This window comes from Glycine max, chromosome 18, assembly GCF_000004515.6.
Source record: "Glycine max cultivar Williams 82 chromosome 18, Glycine_max_v4.0, whole genome shotgun sequence".
In the NCBI taxonomy this organism is placed as follows: Eukaryota; Viridiplantae; Streptophyta; class Magnoliopsida; order Fabales; family Fabaceae; genus Glycine; species Glycine max.
In genome coordinates, this window is record NC_038254.2 from 35,191,853 (window position 1) to 35,206,707 (window position 14,855).

Here is a 14,855-nt window from a genome sequence, read left to right on the forward strand (position 1 = left end):
TGCAGCATGATTCCTGAAGTAACAAGAGGATGAGTTATGAAAAAAAAAATTGTAATTCTTAATGAGATCTATACTCTATGTTGAGTGGAGTACCTAGGCTACAGAAGTACTCTTGATAGACTCACCTATGTGAATGTTGAAGTGGGGGCCGCTTCATATGAAATTTTGGACAAAAATTTCTAGAGCGTTCACTATACCGGGATAGACGTGCATGGCCTTTAACGCACGGGCTTTATAGAATACACCTATGAAAAGGTTGTGTGTGGTTTGATGTCGGAGATAGAGTTCAAGACTTCGAGTCACTCTAGTAAAATCTGAATCTTACTCACTATGCAAAGGTTCAAGTTGTATGACACCTTTGTTTATGCACAATTTTAAGAAATCCTCGAAAATCTTCTTTTCAAATTTCAAGTGGGGGATTATTAGAACAAAGGAGAATGTGGATGAAAGTTTGAAAAAAAGAAAGGAAAAAAAAGAAAAAAAAAGGCTTCAAGTCCCACATCGCTCAGGATAAACACTTGAATAGTGTTTCACTCCCTATATATAGAGAGCTTCTTTCTTCATTTTTCTTGCCCCAATTGAGAAGCATTTCCTCAACTTTTCTTTCTCCCTCTCATATTTCAGCCGATGCATTTCTGGCAAACTTCTCCCTCTTTCTTTCTGTCGCTCTAAAAAATTCCGGTTGGCTATAAGAGTGACTTTTTAAGTCATAATTTCGGTTGGCTATAAGAGTGACTTTTTAAGTCATATTTTTGGTTGGCTATAAGAACGACTTTTTAAGTCATAATTTCGGTTGGCTATAAGAGTGACTTTTTAAGTCATATTTTCGGTTGGCTATAATAGTGACTTTTCAAGTCATACTTTTCGATTGACTATTAGAGTGACTTTTCAAGTCATATTTTTTGTTGGCTGTTAGAGTAACTTTTCAAGTCATATTTTTGGATGGCTTTAGAGTGACTTTTCAAGTCATACAAGAGGGTGTAATTCTAGAAATGTTCCCTAAGTGCAGTGGGAATCTTATACAGTGATCTGGGCTGTTTTATCGTGGAGACTTCGTGGTTGATAGTCTGCTTGCACAATTTTTGCCAGTGCCACGAAACGTCTTAAAGAAAACGACATTGTCTGCGACTCAACCAGTAATTTTTTCGGTTTGCCATAAACTATTGTTACAACACTTTTGGCCATCAAATTAAAGATCTTATGAACTTCCTTGGAAGATGTTCATAGTTGGGGTGAGGGAGCCTAAAAGTAAGGAGGGACCTGCATTACTGCATCTTTAATCGAAAATATCTTAAGACATTATGTATATAGGTATATGTTCAAAAGAAAAGGGTGTGTTCCCTTATATTATCTTCATTAAGCCTGCTCTCAGTGAATATTTCACTTAAATTTCTAACATAAAAATAAAAAATCTAACATTCTTCTCATTAAGTCGAAGTCAATTAAAATGTCTTATTTCTTCCTCAAGGGAAGTATCTATGAGCAAACGGGTCAACAAGATTATTAACAGAGTCAAATATCCACAACATGGCTCCGCACTAACCACTGTCTCTAAATATATAATCTATTTCCTTATATTTATCTGCATTAAGTTCATTCACAACTAATGTGAAACTTAAAATCCACACTTGAATTTCTAACAACACATAACGGACAAATTAGCTATTCTTGAAATTTAATATAATCTAGTCACGTGTAAATATATCAATATTGGGATTGGTTATAGTAAGTCATGGAATATTAGCATTATATATGATGAATGTAAATCTTCCCGGACCAAGTATACTTTTTGAAAGAGAGTTTTAGATGATATCAAGTAGAAGAAATAGATATATACTCTTGAATATGTAATATATTAGTGTCAGTATTAGCATCAACAATGTAATTAAAAATGCCATTCAGTATATGGCTCATAATTTCAAAAACTGAAATGAAAGTATATTCAATTTTTTTTGTTCCATAGTAACGGTTTGAACTATATGCCTCTTGCAAACTATTCAAGTCCATCACCATTGGCTTACTCATGAAAGTTTCATGCTTATATAATTTGGATATATAAAGCATGCCTCTCATTAAAAAAAAGAAACTCTCTTAAAAAAACTACATTATTTCCCTGATACATTTTTTCTTATAAATCATCATTTTATTCCCTAAAATCTAATGAAAATAAATATAGTTCATAAAAAACAAAATTAAATAGAATAACTTATTGTTAAATTGATTTTTGAACATTAGAATTTTCTTATCTTTTGCAGCAGTGCCCACGCCAATTGGTTCGTAATTTTTTTATCTTTTGTCTGCCTCTTTTTTAATTGATATGATATTTTGACATTCAGGTTTACGGGTTTTACTGATTGGATGAAGAAGTAATCACTAAACTTAGAAGTTTAGAATATTTTGATTATGAATACCTGGTGGCTTCTTGATGAGGTTTTCTTGAGATGGGATTCTCTCCTTAGCTCAAAAGCCAAAGGAAATTGAACATGGAAATTAGGAGAAATTTCTTGAAATCAAGTCAAGTCAATAAGATCAAAAACTAGTAGATGACGATCACTAGGAATGTTAATTCTTCCTCTTTTGAACATGTCTATTCTTAGATTACTGAGATGATTTAAAAATCTTTTTCTCTCTTATGCTTGATTAGGTCCATTGACTCTAGCCGAAAATGTTAGAAGAAGAAAAAGACCTTTTTCAGCTGAACTTTTTGAGTATAAATCACTATCGGTAATATTTCCACCCCTATATTTAAGGAAAAACTGATTCTCACTCAAGTTTTGTTATGCTTCAGTTTTACATGTTATTGGAAGGAAGCTGGTTTTACATGTGATCTTTTACATTGTGATGCTTCTTGAAATTGGTGCTCTGTTTCCTATAAATATTGATTTTTTTGGCTCCTGTACACTATGAGTGTAATCCTTAGATTAATGTTTACAACCTGACCTGAATTGTAGCTCCTTTGGAATATAAGGGATATCTGTAGCAAAAACCTGTAGCAACTGAGAGTGTAGTGTCTGCCAAAATCAAGGTGTGAAGCCATGGAGTAGTTGGTGAAGAATAAAAGCTTGACTGGTTTGGTCTTTTGATCGTCCTTGTGACATGTCAAAGGACCATTGACTTCTAGTTATTGTTTATTTTAGTTTGATTCTGTCATATTAATTATGAATTTGAACTTTATTAAAATTTGACATTGCATGCATTTTATTAAACTTTGAAACCTTTGAATTTGAATTTTATCAATCTTTAAATTAGAACTTAGATATATTTACACATTATGAATGTCCACTTTTATTTATAATAAGTTTGATTATAAAGTTTAATTAAGAATTATATTTACAAGTAAGCAGGTCAAAATGTAATAAATGAAAAAAAAAATACAGCATATTTTCGTTTAGTTACTGAATCTCCGACCAATTTATTTTAATTTAAAATTCATTACTAAATAACAATCGATTTTTTTAATTCACTTTATATTATAAAATTAGCGAACGAATGTATTCATTTTTTTTAATTTTATTTAGAAATTAATTATTCAATAGCGACCGAATTTTATTTTAATTTATTTTATAATTCAAATTTAATTAATTATTAGCGACTAAATGCTTCAGTTGCTGATTTGGTCCAAGTACAATAACAACAAAATACACAATGATTGAATTTTTTGTACTTGTGACCAAATACTTCGGTCACTAAGGGCTTAGGGACTAGGATTTTTGTGACATAGGTATTTCGATCGCTAACATTGTTAGCGACATAATTTAATGATTTAGGGACCAAATTGTTTTTTTTTTTAAGTTTTGACCTAATAGTGGAGATTAAAATAGATACATGAAAACTTTAAATTTGATCAATGATTATTACAATTATAAAAAGAAAAAGAAAACATAGTCTCTCAAGTGAGAAAAGTTATTACAAGTTATAGAGTTGTTATATGCTAAGCATTGACCATCCATAATAGCCCTAGGAGACCATAGTTCACCTAATTTGAGGCCTTACACTACCCTATTCTCACAATCCCACTTAATATGTGATCAGGACTAGCCCACGAGTCATAATACTTTAAAAATATTTTTTTAAAAGTTCAAAACATATATTTTTAATTTGGTCAAACCTCACTTGGCCAACCTTGATTAGGGTTACTTTTTTTTTTTTTATCAACATTGATTAAGATTTTTTTAGCCGACTACTAGAATTGTTTTCAGTTAACTTTGACTAGGATTAATTTTGACCAATCTTGACTAGAATTATTTTTCATCAACCTCAGTCATGATTATTTTTGGTCGACTTCACTATGGTATGGTTAACTTCGATCAACCTCAATGATTAACTTTGATAGAGACTAATTCAATGAGATTATTTTTTTACCAACCTTAGTCAAAACTATTTACGTTCAACCTCGATTGAGTTCATCTATAGACTAATTCAATGAGATTATTTTTTACCAACCTTAACCGAGTTGACCACAAGAACCGACCCTAACCTACATGACTTTTTAATGTGGACCTTTCTTGTTCTAGCCCATGTGGAACAAGGTCGGGTGGAACAAGTCATTTTGACGATTCTAACAAAATATAATATTCAAAATTCACATACTCTTATAAGATTATTTAAAAATACAAAACGAGATATACCAATATGTTAAACTAAGATTTTTTTTATTGGTAAAAATCGAAGAGAAAGTACCATTCTCAATAGACTGTTGTTGGACAGTTTTGATACCAATTACTAATACGTTTGAGTACTAAGTAGAAACCACGTCCACACTTTGAACTTTAAACAAGACTAATATATAGAAAACGTATTCAAGATTTGAAGACATAAAATAAAACGTGAAGTTTAAGCCTTAAGGTGTGATACTAAGTGCGGCAGGAGGCACATGCACAATCTGTGCCACATCTGCAACCACTTCCAGCAGCCGCAATCTTGGGACATGAGCATGGATTGCAACCACAGTGCTCTCCGCACGAGCATGTCACGTGATCACCCCCTCCTGTGGCACCCCCTCCTGTGGCAGTGCCAGCACTTGTGCACCTGCATGCGAGTTGCAAAATAAATTTTCACTTCTCAGTCTTCTCTAACCCTTTGTCTGTTTTGGTACTTACCACAATTATGCAGGATATATATAAGTCCTAAAACATTCATGACTATAGGAACTTTCATCTCAGAAATTCTGCATTGTTCTACTCTCCTCTTTTTTTTAAGACTTTTTTCATTTAATATTATTTTTTATAAAATAATAAGAAATTTTGTACGGGAATAAAATAGAAAAATATGACAAATACTCATATATCAGTACTTAAAAATATAAATAATATCTTAATCTAAAAAAATCACAAATATCATGATCTTATTTTCAAATAATCACAAAAGGACCAAAATATCCTTTTGTTAAGAATTAATATGGAGAATATTTATAACTTTATGAAATTATAAGTTTTTATTTTGTTAATATATGTCTCGCGTTTTATTTCTCCACATGGGAGTTTAAAAATATATTTTATTTTTTATTATTTTCTCTATTAATCACAAAAGTATTTCCTATATTCATTTTATTTCTTTTTATGAAATCGAAGAAAGGATCTCTTAAAATTTTCCTCTTATTTTAGAGAGGAAGATAACTAAATCTCAACATGTAGAAAAAAGAAAATTTCTGAAGGACACTTCATTCAAAACTAATCCATGAATTATATCTCTGTAATAATAATGTTTACAGAAATTAACAGAAAATTGATAAAAGTCTCAATATGGTAATTTTTCAACAACACAAGTATTTGATTTTAGAAGAAATTAAAAACTCGAATCAAAGAAATTGTGCATCTATCGAACCCAGAAACTAGAGAGATTCGGGTAGCAATAAAGCAAACAAGGAGAACATTAGGTCGGCCTAACGGAAGAGAATTAGAATAGTATGTTAAAATGTAAGAGATCATAAATTCGAATATCAGAACATCAGTACGATGTGAAAAAAAAAAAAAGGAACTATTTTAAGCAAGTTACTTTGTTGAAATCATGAAATTAAGAGACCTGCAAGTGGAACCACCAGTGCATGGAAGTGTGCAGCCACACTTGTTATCACATATTACCACTGGTCTCACTGCATCTCCTCCACCTGTATCAGCCATTTTTTTTTCTCTCTAAGAGTTAGTCTCAAATGCTTCGAGGGTGTTCACTATATGTAGCCTTTTTATATACGTGAGGAGAGAATACCGAATGTTATTTCACACTCTACGTGGCAAAAGCTTCGCATGCAATTCATAAGCTGAAACCACGTACATATAGAACATGCAAGAAACTTTGGATTAGGATCAATCTAGTTGAATTGGCACCCATCCATCCCCAACTAATAAATTAAATGTTGTAGAACATTTTATCTTTTGTCCTATTCTCCATCATCTTTCGTGAATCACACGCAAAGCTTCGTGTCCTATAAATTAATATGCGTACCCCTTATGCCTATTTCGAGCATGTTCGTTCATGCTTAGGATGTATTTGATAATAAGAAGGGTTCTAGACATGCTTTTTAGTATTTTCTTTCTGATACACTTCTCTTATTAGATAAAAATTATTAAATATTTTATAAATGGGGAGAGAAAGACTTCAAAAATTAAGTAAATTTCAATAAATAGAAAATAATTATTCAAAAGATTATTGTAGCAACAGTTTAGCATGTCAAGAGAGTATAATGTGATCTAAATCCATTTACACAAGGGTTCAGGATGAATCTTCAAAGATTTTTTTTTTGTATTTGTATGAAAATTCAAAAAATGGATTCGATAAGGAGAAAGAAAGTGGCGAGTTAATGGAGGGCTGAATGGAAAGAATTTGGTTCAAAGTCTAAATGTGTTTAGATAAAGAATGATGGTTTAGAATGATGAAGAAGGAGAATGAAGAAGGTGGTTGGAAGAATCACTCATTAGGAATTGGTGTCACACATAAGGTGGTGTTTCTTGATAAATCAATTTCTTGAACTACTCAAGTAACTAAGAAGATTCACTCTCATACTTGTAGAAGCAAGCTTCACGATGATTAACCAAGCAATTTTGATGATGCCAAAAGCCCAAGTGATTGATTCAAGATTGATTCAAGACTTCAAGATCAAGCATCAAGAATCCAATCCAAGATTTAAGATTCAAGAGAAGAAATCAAGAAGCAACAAGTCAAGATTTCATATAGGATAAGTATTAAAAGATTTTTTTCAAAAACCAAATAGCACAGTTTTGTTTTACAAAAGAATTTTCTCAAATTTTTTAAGTTACCTGAGTGATTACTCTCTGGTAATCGATTACCAGTGACCAGCTTGGTTTTCAAAATGTTTTCAAATGGTTTGCAATGTTCCAAAATGATTTTCAAACAGTGTAATCGATTCTCTATATTAGTAATCGATTACAAGTGAATCTGAACGATGGAACTCAAATCCAATTGGGAAGAGTCACAACTTTTCATAAAATGCATTATGTAATCGATTACACCTTTGTGGTAATCGATTACCAGTGAACAATTTTGAAGAAAAAGTTAAGAGTTATAACTCTTAACATGGTTTTCTTAAAAGTCATTACTCCTCCAATGGTTTCTTTGACCAGAGATGAAGAATCTATAAAAGCATGACTTTGGCACACATTCAATACATATATGATATTCTTCCAAACAATTCTTCTTTACAATCTTTCTCTAACCATTGCCCATTGCTTTTTCTTTGCCAAAAAGCTTTCTAAAGTTTGTTTCAAAACTTTGTTTTTCTGCAAGTGGAAATTCTGCAGAAAACAAAAGTGTGCTGTCTTTTCATCCCTTCTTCCTCTTGACAAAAGATTCAAAGGACTAACCGTCTGAGAATTCTTTTGATTCTTCTCTTTCCCTTTAAACAAAAGATTTTAAAGGACTAACCGCCTGAGATATCTTTTGTTTCCCCTTACAAAGATTCAAGGGACTAACCGCCTAAAAATTCTTTGTCTTAACACATTGGAGCGTACATCCTTTGTGGTACAAGTAGAGCGTACATCTACTTGGGTTGTTATACTGAGAACAAGAGAGAGTACATCTCTTGTGGATCAGTTCAAATGGAGCGTACATCCACTTGGTTGTTCAAAGAGAACAAGGGAGGGTACATCCCGTGTGGATCTTTGCTTGTAAAGGATTTTACAAGGTTATTGGAAATCTCAAGAACTGGTGGTTGCTTGGGGATTGGATGTAGGCACGGGTTGTTGCTGAACCAGTATAAATCTTGTGTTTGTCGTCTTCTTCCCTACACTCTTTAATTTCCACTATGTACTTTTTATTTCCGCTTTACTTTTGTCTAAGTTATTGTTTTTTGTTCTTTACTTTCTCATAACTTAGTAGTAAAGCCTAATTGAATCTAGTAACATTAAGAAGGATAAATTTTTAATTAGTCAAGACACGTTCATAATTAATTCACCCCCCTTCTTAATTATTCCAAGGCCACTTGATCCAACAAGTGATATCATAGCAGATTTCTTGAGAAAAGTTCCACAACTTCAAGATTCATGGCCTCCTCAAATTCTTTGTTTCTCGAGGGAAACTCCATCCATAGGCCACCTATCTTTAATGGTGAGGGTTACCACTATTGGAAAATCCGAATGCAAATCTTTATTGAAGCCATAGATTTAAACATTTAGGAAGCAATAGAAATAGGACCTTATGTACCCACCGTAGTAGATGCAGCACAAGCACAACAATAGAAAAACCTAGAGATAAATGGACTGAAGAGGATAGAAGAAGAATCCAATATAATCTTAAAGCCAAAAACATTATTACTTCTGCCTAGGAATAGATGAATATTTTAGAGTGTCAAACTGTTCAAATGCAAAGAGATGTGGGATACTCTCCAACTTACACATGAAGGCACCACTGATGTGAAAAGATCTAGAGTCAATACCTTACACATGAATATGAATTATTTAGGATGAACACTAATGAGAACATCCAAAGTATGCAGAAAAGATTCACACACATAGTTAATCACTTGCCTCCTTAGGAAAAACCTTTCCTAATGAAGATTTAATTAATAAAGTTTTGAGATGCTTAAGTAGGGAATGGCAGCCCAAGGTAACTGCCATTTCTGAAAGTAAAGATCTTTCTCTATGTCTCTTGCCACTCTTTTTGGCAAATTGCAGGAACATGAAATGGAACTTCAACGTCTCAACCAAAATGAAGAGACCGACAAAAGGAAAAGAAGCATACACTAAAGCCTCCTCCTCAATGCAAGAAGAAGAAGAAGAAAGAAGAATCTGATGATGAAGAGGACTTCTCACTCTTTGTGAAGAAGTTTCATAAATTCGTCAAAAATAGAAGAATGAGAGAAGCCATAACTTCAACAATGGAAGAGATCCAAGAAGTTCTCCAACACTTAAATGCTATAAGTGTAATCAACCCGGTCACATAAAGGCAAACTGCCCCTCAAATGATCATGGCCGAGAAGAATGAGAAGAAAAGCATGAAGAAAGAAGATCCAAGAAGTCGTATATTGCTTGGGATGACAATGACTCATCCGATGGTTCGGAGAAGGAGATCAACCTTCTATCCAAGGACTATGAAAGCGATGAGAACATCTCTCAGAAGTTTAAGCGAAAAGCAAAAGTCTAACTTCCATCTTTGAAATCTAAGCACTTAAATCATGAAAAAGGTAACATCAAAACCATTCTCTTTTAAATTAAGTGGGTTGAAATTTTCTTTAATTAACTTGATATATGATGACTAACAAAATTTTATTTGTTTGTCTTGATTGTTTGCTATGTGAATATTTGCTTATATGTTTGATTGAGTTATTTTTTTCCAAGCATGAAGTTTTTTTTAAAACAAATATTTGATGATGTCTATGATTCTTGCATGATTTTTTGTATGATATGTGAATTACTTGCTTAAAAAGTCATTCATAAAGTTTTTTAAAAATCTATTATGTTATATATATTTATTTTCATATAAGAGTTTTTAGATATAAAGTATTTTGACCCCTTTCAAATCCTTTCACCTAAGAATTCATTCAGCACTTAAGTTTTGCTAAAATGCTCTCTGGTAATCGATTACCACAATGTGTAATCGATTACAGCAGGCAGACTAAGTGTAATCGATTACCAAAAGATGTAATTGATTACAACGCGTCCCTGTGCTTATAAATTCAAATTTCATAATTCACGAAACCCTCATTCCCAATTTTCTTTCTGCCATAACTTACTCATTTCTTATCCAAATCACTCCCACAAAGCCCAAAATTCATCTTTTTTCATTCTCTTTCATTTCAACCAATTCAAATTTCGAATAAGTCTCTCAAATGGCGGAACCATCAAAGAAGCGCAAAGGTTCTTCGAGTAGAAGCCAACGGCACTCCGAGGCTCAGGATACTCCAATTCCTTCCTCCATTTCCTCATCCTCATTGTTCTCATCGGAAGAACAACGTACACGGTACACAAACCTCTTCTCCTCTCGTTCTATCATTGACCCTAAGTTCATAGATATGGATTTCTTTTCTGATGAGAGTTTCAATGCATTCAAGCATTTCAAACTCAAATCTCATTCCCTTTATGTCTTTAAAACTGCCTGTGTATTCTGAATTGGTAAAAGCTTTTATTCTAACCTTGAAATTCAAGAAAGTACCTTGATTTTTGAGGTCTATGGATAAAGATGGTCATTGACCAATCCCTCTTCTATGATTTGACCCAATTGTCTAGTGAGGTGTACCATTTGAAGGTGCACTGGATGATGATTGGAATTTGATTTTTCTGTGCATGATGCCCGCCGGTTGGTTTGCACCAACCAAGGGATATGACGGAAGGCTGCTTGCCGGTTCATTGGCTCTTGAAAGCGCATCCTCCATTATCTATTGTTCGTATCTTACTCCCAGATCTTCAAACCTTGCACAGTTTCTGAAGAAGATCTATAGTCATGTGGGCCTTTCATACTGGCCGACAAATTGATTGGGCACATCTAGTCGGTATCACATGCATAAGGCATTGCGATTAAATGCTCCTTTGCCCTATCCTCACTTAGTACTTTGTTCCTTCAACATTTTAACATCCCTCTTGATTCTGAACCTTATGTTCCAATCAAGAGATCTTTCTTGATCGGTGTGCTGTGGTTGCCTCCTTTGGTTACCGCAAAGAGCGTGATGGCTCTTGGGTAAAAAAGGTGCTCAACCAAATGATGATGAAGGACACTTACCGGTTGAAGGGGACTCTTCTCTCCTTCAGAGTATTTTGGACAGTTTGATGGACTTCAAACCTATGTTGGTGAGAGGTTTGACTCCTTGGAACATCAAGTGGACACACGATTCGAGGAGATGAACTCAAGGATTCAAAGGTTGAAGAAGATGTCACCATTATTCGTGACTGCTTTGATTTACCTCACCACCACCATCATTTAGACATTACTATTATTATTAGTATTTTGATTTCTAGCGTGTATTTGGCTATGTTTTGAAACACTTATTAGTATGTTACTTTCTAATTTAGTTGTTTTAATTTGGTTATCTTGGATGACTCTCTAAAGTATCTGACATTATATTATAGTTTATGAATGAATTATTATCATCCTTGCTTAGTTTATGTATGCATTATTGTCTTCCTTGCTTGAATGATTATGAGTGAATGTATGATTTTATGTCTCTATACGCACTTTGGCTTTTTGTTGATGCCAAAGGGGGAGAGAAAGTTGGGATTAAATCAAGAACTCATATAATTAAATAACTTAATTTCAAGTAAAGCTTAAACTCAAAAACAAAGGGGGAGAATTATCTGAGTGATCGATTAGAAGATAGAGCTTGTATGCATTTCTTGATTTCAGGTTTGTCATCATCAAAAAGGGGAAGATTGTAGAAGCAAGCTTCATGATGATGAACCAAGAAATTTTGATGATGCCAAAATGATGTGTCATCATTTTCTCCTATTTCTTAACCCTTTTTGTCACCATTTTAATTATTGATTAGCCTTAATTGTCAAATTAATTATGCAGTTTTATCATTTGGGCCTACTGGACTAATTTTGTGTTTTTAATTTAATTTTAGGAGAATTATAAGCAATTAGGCTTGAATCCAGAATTGGTCTTGGACTTGAAAGAGCAAACAATTTTATCAAATCTTATCTTATCCAGATTTTATCTCATCTAGATATTATTTCATCCAATCTTATCTTATCTTATCTAGATTTTATTTTATCAAATCTTATCTTTTCTTGTCTAGATTTTATTTTATTTATGGGCTTGGACTTAAAACAGATTTGTAAGCTTTGGGGCTGAGAACCTATATAACAGCACCAAGGTTTTAGTTTGAGGAGTTTTTCGTTTGGAGAGGAGAATAATTTTAGGTTTTGCAATTCTAGTTTTTACTGTTCATGCGTACTATTCACGTAGCAATAAAATTCATTTTCTGCTTCAAGCTGCAATTTCATTTTCTGCTTTAATATGCAATTTCATTTTCTACTGATTAATGGAAGGCTAAGTCTCCAGCGTTATTTTCTCTTGAGGATCAAGCACAACTCTCTTTGAGGTTTTATTATTACTATTGAATTCTAATCAGTTTTTCCTCTTCACCAATTACTTTGTATTTGTTGTTATTAATCCATGCATGCTTAGTGCTTGATTAATTGTCTCTGTGCTTAATTTACATTCATGCTTAATGATTAGTTTCGTTCATGATTAATTGGTGTATGTGTTGCTTAATCACATAATGACATCCTTATGTTAAATTTCGCTTAGTAATTTAATTTAGGGTTGGATTAAGTGGTTGAACTGATAGAGGATAAATTCTCGAAACCTAGGATAAGAGACTTGCTTGTGAATCAAGGGGAAACAACATGTTTTAATTCTGTTATTTTCTAATTAAAATTTGCTCGCTGTTTAAATTACAAAAACAAACAACCCCCCCCCAATTCGTTACTGTTTTATTACTATCTGTTATGAATGTTTGGTTGACCATTGCTCGTTGGGAGACGACCTAGGATCACTTCCTAGATACTGCATTTTTAATGTTTATTTGATTCGGGTACGACCTCGATCACAAAAGCCCAAGTGATTGATTCAAGACTTCAAGATCAAGCATCAAGAATCCAATCCAAGATTCAAGATTCAAGAGAAGAAATCAAGAAGCAACAAGTCAAGATTTCATATAGTATAAGTATTAAAAGATTTTTTCAAAAACCAAATAGCACAGTTTTGTTTTACAAAAGAATTTTCTCAAATTTTTTAAGTTACCTGAGTGATTACTCTCTGGTAATCGATTACCAGTGACCAGCTTGGTTTTCAAAATGTTTTCAAATGGTTTGCAATGTTCCAAAATGATTTTCAAACAGTGTAATCGATTCTCTATATTAGTAATCGATTACAAGTGAATCTGAACGATGGAATTCAAATCCAATTGTGAAGAGTCACAACTTTTCATAAAATGCATTATGTAATCGATTACACCTTTGTGGTAATCGATTACCAGTGAACAGTTTTGAAGAAAAAGTTAAGAGTTATAACTCTTAACATGGTTTTCTTAAAAGTCATTACTCTTCCAATGGTTTCTTTGACCAGACATGAAGAATCTATAAAAGCATGACTTTGGCACACATTCAATACATATATGATATTCTTCCAAACAATTCTTTTTCACAATCTTTCTCTAACCATTGCCCATTGCTTTTTCTTTGCCAAAAAGCTTTCTAAAGTTTGTTTCAAAACTTTGTTTTTCTGCAAGTGGAAATTCTGCAGAAAACAAAAGTGTGCTATCTTTTCATCCCTTCTTCCTCTTGACAAAAGATTCAAAGGACTAACCGCCTGAGAATTCTTTTGATTCTCCCTTCCGCCTCTTGACAAAAGATTCAAAGGACTAACCGCCTGAGAATTCTTTTGATTCTTCCCTTTCCCTTTAAACAAAAGATTTCAAAGGACTAACCGCCTGAGATATCTTTTGTTTCCCCTTACAAAGATTCAAGGGACTAACCGCCTAAGAATTATTTGTCTTAACACATTGGAGCGTACATCCTTTGTGGTACAAGTTGAGCGTACATCTACTTGGGTTGTTATACTAAGAACAAGAGAGGGTACATCTCCTTTGGATCAGTTCAAGTGGAGCGTACACCCACTTAGTTGTTCAAAGAGAACAAGGGAGGGTACATCCCTTGTGGATATTTGCTTGTAAAGGATTTTAAAGGTTTATTGGAAATCTCAAGAACCGGTGGTTGCTTGGGGACTGGATGTAGGCACGGATTGTTGCCGAACCAATATAAATTTTGTGTTTGTCTTCTTCTTCCCTACACTCTTTAATTTCCGCTGTGTACTTTTTATTTCCGCTTTACTTTTGTCTAAGTTATTGTTTTTTGTTCTTTACTTTCTCAGAACTTAGTAGTAAAGCCTAATTGAATCTAGTAACATTAAGAAGGATAAATTTTTAATTAGTCAAGACGCGTTCATAATTAATTCAACCCCCCTTCTTAATTATTTCAAGGCCACTTGATCCAACAATACTTTAGAAGGTGATTAAAACTCAATTCAAGGTCTATTGTCTTCTTTATTAGAAAATGCGCATCCCATAAATAGGAATGGTATCAAGTTGGTTACAAAAGTGAGAAGATGAAATGATCACCAATAACAACAATTGATGGTGTCATTATACCTAATTAAAACTAGAATTAAGACAATAACAACAATTGATGGTGTCATTATACCTAATTAAAACTTGAATTAAGACACAAAAACATGTGGAAAAAATGCGCAACTCCTGGTCAGCCAAGAGGCAGCCACAAGCCTAGAGTTTTCACCTTATTAAACCTTAATTTCTTCAAATTAAAACAAGCCCATAGGTGGTGCAAATCCAAAGAGAATTAACAGTCACTTTAACACAAGTTTGGGCCTTTATTTCAACTAACACAATG

General features: G+C 33.2%; 1 protein-coding gene across 2 annotated transcripts; it reads right to left on the reverse strand.

Annotated features, from left to right (window-relative positions):
• Nucleotides 1-4,633: 4,633 nt before the first annotated feature.
• Nucleotides 4,634-6,156, reverse strand: LOC547496 (metallothionein-II protein). 2 transcript variants are annotated; one of them, XM_006601794.4, is made up of 2 exons: nt 5,995-6,156; nt 4,634-5,028 (listed from the first exon to the last, which is right to left on the reverse strand). In XM_006601794.4, exons 1-2 carry the CDS (start codon nt 6,117-6,119, stop codon nt 4,854-4,856), a joined length of 300 nt encoding a protein of 99 aa, XP_006601857.1. In that variant the 5' UTR covers nt 6,120-6,156; the 3' UTR covers nt 4,634-4,853.
• Between the last annotated feature and the right edge of the window lie 8,699 nt (nt 6,157-14,855).

Bases quoted from the DNA above. Each gene is read 5' to 3' on its own strand.
- LOC547496 (XM_006601794.4), bottom strand. From the start codon at position 6,119: ATGGCTGATACAGGTGGAGGAGATGCAGTGAGACCAGTGGTAATATGT. The intron at 5,029-5,994 runs GTAACTTGCTTA...ACTCGCATGCAG, and splicing joins AATTTCATGATTTCAACAAA to GTGCACAAGTGCTGGCACTG.